Genomic DNA, 8,007 nt, shown 5'->3' with positions numbered 1-8,007 from the left:
GTTGCAAGGCTCGTCTTGGTTCTGGAGCAACTCATGGGTACTGGAGGTGGCTGGCAAGATCAGATCGGTGGGTTATACCCAGGAGTAAAATTCACTTCAAGTTTTCCAGGAATTCCTCTGCGTCTTCAAGTCGTTCCTTTACTCGCCTCACCAAAGCTAATCACAGAGTTGGAGCAACGTCTCCTCATTGTTTTCACCGGTCAAGTAAGTGACAACAACAACTGAAAGGAAAAAGAGTATTATTATATTAGCAATATATATTTAAAAAAAAACATGCAGTTACAGTCTCATTCATTCATGCCTTCNCAGAAACGAAATCGAATTTGACAGACAAATAAAGCAGAAGAATCCGAGGTAGGCATAAACGACGTCGTCGCTGATACAATATCCTTTGCTTGACCTGCTTGACCAAAGTCGTTCTCTTTCTTGCTTGCTTCGGGGTTGGTTACTTCATAGTTCAACCACCAAGTTATGGAATGACGACATTACCCTCGCCTGGAATCAAGGTCAAAAGGCCCCGGATAATTAGGGATTCGTCATCGATACTTTTTGGTCACCTCGTTGGTCTCGCATTTGGATTTTGAGATAACTAACGCCGTTAAAAGACTTCCGTAACGGATTAGTTCAACAGCTCCAGTTCCTTCATACAATCAAATGACAGATGCTCACTCCAAGAAAACGTTACTTTTACCTATAATCTCGCTGACGTCAGATCCCACCGTTAGAGCTCACACTTGTAAGCTGTAGCACCGTTTCCTGCATTTTCCACAACTAAGGAGGAGAATAGCTTTGTGTAGAGAGAGAGAGGAAGAAGAAGAAAGAAAGAAAGAAAGAATGGGTTTGCTTACAAACAAGATGGAGAGAGAAGAGTTAAAACCAGGAGATCATATCTACACTTACAGAGCAGTCTTCGCTTATTCTCACCATGGTATAACTTTAGATTCACTCTTCCCAAGTTTCTTCCTTTCTTTCTAGAGATAACTCCATTGTTTTTAGTAAAGATCCGATTTTGTTAATGCAGCTCTTGTCTTTTGGTTTCTAGCTACTCACTTTTCGATTTAATGACTTTAACTAGACAGATCTTTATGTTTTAGGAACTGTAAATTCTCAAAGTTAATGACTTTATCTAGACAGATCTTAAAGACAAAGGGTCTTTACTTTGGTTTAATTGTATTCAAAGTTCCAATCTTTGCATGACCTAATTTCACACTGGCCCAGTATTTTGTTTGTTATTCATCTTCTGCTGTGATCTGGTGGACTTTATGGATTCTTTGATATTTATTCACATTTTCAATATATTTGATCCTTATTACCTATATGTTCATGAATTGATATTTGTTCTATAATGGGCTTTGATTTTATTCTTGGCTACCAATATTTTTGCAGGGATCTTTGTCGGTGGGTCCAAAGTTGTTCATTTCAGACCAGAACACAACCCCATGGAGTCATCATCATCAATATCAATATCATCTTCCTCTGATGATATCTGTTCGATATTTCCTGATTGCGGTTTCAGACAACCAGAGAGTGGAGTAGTCCTTTCTTGCTTAGACTGTTTCCTCAAGAACGGCTCACTCTACTGCTTCGAATATGGAGTCAGCCCACCCGTTTTTCTCACCAAAGTCCGCGGGGGAACTTGCACAACCGCGCAATCTGATCCAACTGATTCAGTCATCCACAGGGCAATGTACCTCCTACAAAACGGATTTGGCAACTACGACATTTTCAAGAACAACTGCGAGGATTTCGCGCTCTACTGCAAGACGGGATTGCTTATAATGGATAAGCTCGGTGTAGGGAGAAGTGGTCAAGCTTCTTCAATTGTTGGTGCTCCTTTGGCTGCTATTCTCTCTTCTCCTTTCAAGTTGCTGATTCCAAATCCAATTGGTGTAGCAACAGTTACTGCTGGAATGTATTGTATGAGTCGGTATGCTACTGATATTGGCGTTAGAAGCGACGTCATTAAGGTTTCAGTTGAGGATTTGGCTCTCAACCTTGACTTGAAGACCATTGAGCAAAACGACGAAGGAGAAGAAGAAGAAGAAGATTCTGATACCGACTATGTTAGGTGACAAATATCACAGTTCTGTTAAAATCGTCAGCTTGTTGTGCTTTCTTTTTCAAATGTTTGTAATGAAAGATGATTAATCAAGTGCAAATTCTATAAAAACGTTTGTCAAGTGAGAATACCAAAAACGCAACCGTTTTAGTAAGCGTATGTAAATTAATAAATATCTCAAATCCAATAATTAATTAATTCCACTGTAGATGCTAAAAAGGAGTCGTCTTTCACGGGCACACATAATTAAAACCAAAACAATCAAAATCCTTCTTCTCGGGCGAAAGAGAGAAGTTTGTGATCTGGGTTTCCAATTCAGGTGTTAATATAAGATTTTGATCGATACCCATCTCTAAAGAAGTCGAGACTCGATCCGATCGATTAGGTTTGTAGGGGGCGGAAAAAAAATGGCGAATCTGTATGTGAAAGCTGTGCCACCGCCGGATATGAACAGGAATACGGAATGGTTCATGTATCCAGGAGTTTGGACTACTTACATGCTTATTCTCTTCTTCGGTTGGCTCGTTGTTCTCTCTATCTCTGGTTGTTCCCCTGGAATGGCTTGGACTGTTGTTAATCTCGCTCACTTCGTTGTAAGTCTTCTTCTTCTCCTACCTTTTTCATGGTTCGATGATTGTTTTACGGCCTTCACTTTCAATTGTGACTTTGATTTTAGATGATCGATTGATTTGTTGATTTTGTTTCCTTTTTTTTCTTTTTTTTTTCTCGATTTCCTGAGATCTGGGTTTGAATCTAGTTATGAGTTTGTTAATTTGTTAAACAGAAACCTTTGAATTGATCTCTTGGGCTATCAGCAATTCCCTAGTGCATTAGGGTTCATAATCAGATTTGTGACTGTGTATTGATCAGTATCATTATCATTAGGTTTTGAGTTTTGGATCAGGCTTCGAAATAAGATACAGTTACCTCGGTATCAGCAATTTTTAGTTGATCAGTTTGATTAGGCTTTTTGGGGTGACTTGTATTGGCATTGCTTGATCAAAACACCAAACTTAGTCGAATCTTGAGTTACTCTTTGGAAAGTTTGAAATTTTGAGTAGCATTTGTGGATATTTGTTGTTGTCAGGTAACGTATCACTGCTTTCACTGGATGAAGGGAACTCCTTTTGCAGATGACCAAGGAATCTACAATGGTTTAACTTGGTGGGAACAAATGGACAACGGTCAACAACTTACCCGCAACCGCAAATTTCTCACTGTAGTTCCTGTTGTCCTGTAAGTCTCAAATGCTTGTTCCTTCATATCTCAACATTCTTGTCTGTTTCCAATCTACAATTTCTTAGCACTTGTTTCTCTTTTGTTGCATATATACTTGTATCTCATATGTTGTAAAACTCCAAATTCGCACTATCTAAAACGGACTTATTCTAGAGGACTCGGGATACCCGATAATGTATCTAAACAAGAGCTGCATTTATCTCNGAACTCCTTTTGCAGATGACCAAGGAATCTACAATGGTTTAACTTGGTGGGAACAAATGGACAACGGTCAACAACTTACCCGCAACCGCAAATTTCTCACTGTAGTTCCTGTTGTCCTGTAAGTCTCAACTGCTTGTTCCTTCATATCTCAACATTCTTGTCTGTTTCCAATCTACAATTTCTTAGCACTTGTTTCTCTTTTGTTGCATATATTCTTGTATCTCATATGTTGTAAAATTCCAAATTCGCACTATCTAAAACGGACTTATTCTAGAGGACTCGGGATACCCGATAATGTATCTAAACAAGAGCTGCATATCTCGTTGAACTTGAGCTCTTTATCTGTGTGTCTTTATTTTTTTTGACTTTATATTAAAAAATTTGTTGGCATATGGTTTTTTGTTTGGGTTTCTTAATTGATAGTTTGAATATGAAATCAGGTACTTGATAGCATCGCATACAACAGATTACAGACACCCATGGCTGTTCCTCAACACACTAGCTGTGATGATCCTGGTTGTTGCCAAGTTCCCCAACATGCACAAGGTACGCATCTTTGGCATCAATGGTGAGAATAAGTAAGTTTCCTTTTGCGGTAAAGAGAACACCAGGAAGAAGAAAAAAACCAAACATATATATGTATAAAAATGTTCATATGAGTTGGTTTTAAATCGAGGGTTCATGCTTTTTGTTGGATATTTTGTAAGTAACTAATTTTGAAGCTTTGATCTTGTTCCTTTTAATATAAACACGAAATTCATAAATCTCTCTCCTTCTATCTCCCCACTTTCACTTCCAGGTTCCAACAACGTTACATATCATGTAATGTAATCTCGGTTAGGTAATAAACAAGTTANCACTTCCAGGTTCCAACAACGTTACATATCATGTAATGTAATCTCGGTTCGGTAATAATAAACAAGTTTAGGCTTTCATGTTAGTAGTACCTGAGCCTAATAATAATATCAATATGGGGGCATGTTGTGTGACTCATGAGTTTATCATCATAACGAGAGCGAGGATGTGTTTTGAACTTTTGATAGAGCTAAACAATGATACAAGATCTCAAATAGCTAGTTAATGACACGTGCCATAGTGGAAGTCCACCTGTATGGATAGTATATGTCATGGTGTAGTACGTATACAACATATAGTTTAAAGTTTAAACCCCTCGTTTAATTTGTATAAAGCACTGGAAGAAAAAGTGATTTTTGTTTTGAAAGATTTTCGTGTTGATACCGTAGTCTAGTAGTTCAAGTCTGCACTCCTAGATTCTTGCACCCTTGTTCGACCTTCGACAAACTTTTTCTTTACAATTTCGCTTTAATGAAATACAAATATAATCTCGTTTTCTTCCTCATGTCTGCACTCCTTGATTGTGCCGCCTCTCAAATTTCGTTCATCTTTTTGAATTGCTGTTCTTGTGGTTTCAGAACTAATATGATAAATTTACAAAATAAAATCATTTTTCTAACTTAAAAATTATATAATTTGATGTTCCAAATTTTAGCCGTCAAACGTCTATCCGCCGGTTAAATGGCCGCTGAGGCCGAGTTTCAGAACACCGACAAAAAGATATTGTAAAATTATGTATTACTAAAGGTGGTGACATGTTTGAAATTCTGAGTAACTATTATCAAAAAAAAAAAAAAAAAAAAAAAANAAAAAAAAAAAAAAAAAAAAAAAAAAAAAAAAAGAGAGAGAGTAAAGCGCAATAGGGTATTATCTCTTGTTATTACGACGACAAGTGTAGAGCGTAAAGGATACAAACCATAACAAAGGAGGTATACCGAAAATGAGAGCAATGGTGTGAGAAATAGAATAGAGGAAGAGAATGAGAAGAATTACGCCAGCTAAATGACCACCATTCATGACGCCACCTTCAAAGGGACGTTCGGGGATGTTATTCTTGAATATGTGGATCCATATAGCCACACCAATAATGGTAGTTACGCAGTAGCAGGCCACGAAATACTCGACCATATGGTCTTTATGTGAAACTAATGGAATCTTGTAATGTCTAATATACAAGAAGGTTGCAACATTGAAGCCTATCAAAAGCACGTGCATGACCATGTCGTATATTACGTATCCGTTTTGCCTGCATACCCATACACCGATCAGAGTATTATTTAATGTCTAGTAATTTTTTTGATAAAATTTAATTTCTAATAATAATAAAAGGCAGAGTAAAGAAAGCTCGTTGTTGAGACTCACCACCATGGACGCCGTCGGATCGGAGATTCATCGATGGTAGCAGGATTCATGGCTTCGTTTCTTGGTGTTCTCACCTTAGTAAACATATATATATATATATATATATATTGATGTTGACCATATTCATGGCGGTATCTAAGGGTTAGATAATGTCATATATTAACGAAATCTTTTATATTCTTATCTAATTAATTATATCCCCTATATTATTTAACGTTTTTGTTTATTTTCCTATATATAAAATTTAGATTCTTCAATTTATTGACTTATTGTGATCGACTATTGATTCTATTAACTGATTAGATTATGTAGATCCTTCAAACAACAAAAAGTTTGATTAAATTACGATTTATTCTGTGAATAAGTGACTCAAATACAGAGAGTATGAGAAAGACTCTAAAGGAAGTAGAAGTTTCTAGACTAGCTCTCACTCCATTGGCACGTGTGGAGCACGTGTGTGGGTTTAGTCACCAACTTAAGGGGTAGAAGAGAGAGAGATCGATTGGGTTGGTGAGTGTTTTAACACGGTCGGTCGATGGAGGTTTCAACCACTGTACGGATATGATGGCCCTAAATTATATATTAAGCTTGAGTTCCGAGACGGGCCTGCTCATAGTTCTTTCACGGAATCGATCGACGAGTTCTAATATAGATTAGGTTTCAACATATTTGAAATAAGATTTTAATCCTTGACTATGGTTTTCTTGTTTCTAAAGAATATCAGTAAAAAACACATCAGCTGAAACTCATAGATTCAAACGGAAGGTTCTCAGCTGAACCAGAGAAAGGTTTCTTTTTGTCTCATCTTCCTCGGACCACACACGAAATCGAACCCTTTGAAGTTTAAAACTACTAGGTGCTCTGCTTTCACACAATGAACAGAGTCAGAACTTAGGAAACTAAAGCATATATAATATGGCCATGAATTGTATGCAAGAGATGTTCAACGTCAGGTGCAGTAAGAGGTGTTAAATTCTTGGAGGCAACGACGGGAAAGTTGAATCTTTCAATAAGACCAAGTCCATGCAGTAATGATCAAGCTAGCCACTGGTTGCTGCTATTTTGCTTGAGACTGAAGTTAGGACTTTCTGGTTTTCACGATTACCTTTCCTTTTTAATGGATTGTTGGAGAAAAAGGTTTAGTCGAATGTGAGCTGGACAATGATATTAATGAACTGACGTACATGTTGTTTAATATTTCTGCTGTCATAAACTACGAATGATTACTTAATTAGTAAACTTATAGTGTCACTCGCCTCTCCCTTATGCTCACAGCCATTCCTGCCGCTGCTCTTACCGGAGACCATGATGCGGCTTGAATGAGACAAAGAAATGTATTTTTTTCATGCTTACCATTGTATATAAGCAGAGGGTCTCTGTTTTTGCTACTTTTGATTGGTTTCATTATCTCACGGGCCCTAAAATCTGAAATGAAGAGAAACCCTAGCCTCCATTGGTCACACATGTGGAATCAAATTGCTTTGTTTTTGTATATAGAAAAACAGAAGACAGAGTATCTCTGGTTTTCTCTGTCCTGAAAAGAAAAGAAATGACCTGAGTTGTGATTATTATGTAACATAAATATTATAGAATCAAGTACATTTCATCTACAGAAACACACATATATCTCTGTTTTCCAATCTACATCATTGGCTCATACAGTATGCTAAATTCTCAAATTCATTCACACAACCTAAAAAAACCGGACTTGTTCCAGAGAACTCGGGATACCCGATAATGTGTCTAAACAAGAGCTGCATTTATCTAGTTGAAAAGCAGAGTGTCTCTGTTTTGCTACTTTTGATTGGTTTCAGTATCTCACGGACCCTAATAATATCATCATGAGTTACGTATCATCATAAGGCGAGCGAGGATGTGTTTTGATTGAGCGCAATAATAATGATCCAGTGTACAACGAAGAGCTAAAATTACTCTAACCTTCCAATTAAGTCTACATTATTTTCTAAAAAAACTTTTTTTTAAAAAAAATTCTTTAAATTTTCATATTATATAAGATAATATTTTTAAAAATTTACTGATACAAAAATATAATATAATGACGGTAACTTAAAAGGTGGTGGCAAGACTCCTTTTGAGTTGGCTAATTACGTTCAGAAGGTGATCGGTGGAGTTTTGGGATTCGAATGCACTGAACTTACAAGGAAGGATAAGTATCTGTTGCTTGGAGGCAACGGCGAGAAGGTTGAGTCTATCAATAAGACCAAGTCCATGGAGTAGAATAGTTACCTGGTAATAATATATATGCTTGGGAATGATGTTAGGTCTTT

The 8,007-nt window shown here is 37.0% G+C and overlaps 2 protein-coding genes across 3 annotated transcripts; both read left to right on the top strand.

The window, feature by feature from the left end:
• LOC104759283 lies at nucleotides 477–2,180 on the top strand. Its single transcript, XM_010482228.2, has 2 exons — nucleotides 477–928; nucleotides 1,387–2,180. Exons 1-2 carry the CDS (start codon nucleotides 835–837, stop codon nucleotides 2,070–2,072), a joined length of 780 nt encoding a protein of 259 aa, XP_010480530.1. The 5' UTR covers nucleotides 477–834; the 3' UTR covers nucleotides 2,073–2,180.
• Nucleotides 2,276–4,268, top strand: LOC104759266 (ORM1-like protein 3). Of its 2 annotated transcripts, XM_010482214.2 has the most exons (4): nucleotides 2,276–2,652; nucleotides 3,147–3,213; nucleotides 3,539–3,620; nucleotides 3,943–4,268. In XM_010482214.2, exons 1-4 carry the CDS (start codon nucleotides 2,467–2,469, stop codon nucleotides 4,082–4,084), a joined length of 477 nt encoding a protein of 158 aa, XP_010480516.1. In that variant the 5' UTR covers nucleotides 2,276–2,466; the 3' UTR covers nucleotides 4,085–4,268. The 2 variants fall into 2 exon arrangements, with proteins under 2 accessions (XP_010480516.1, XP_010480523.1); XM_010482221.2 differs by lacking the exon at nucleotides 3,539–3,620 and having other exon boundaries at nucleotides 3,147–3,295.

Source organism: Camelina sativa, chromosome 3, assembly GCF_000633955.1.
Source record: "Camelina sativa cultivar DH55 chromosome 3, Cs, whole genome shotgun sequence".
Taxonomy (NCBI): Eukaryota; Viridiplantae; Streptophyta; class Magnoliopsida; order Brassicales; family Brassicaceae; genus Camelina; species Camelina sativa.
This window is presented reverse-complemented; position numbering and strand designations above follow the sequence as displayed.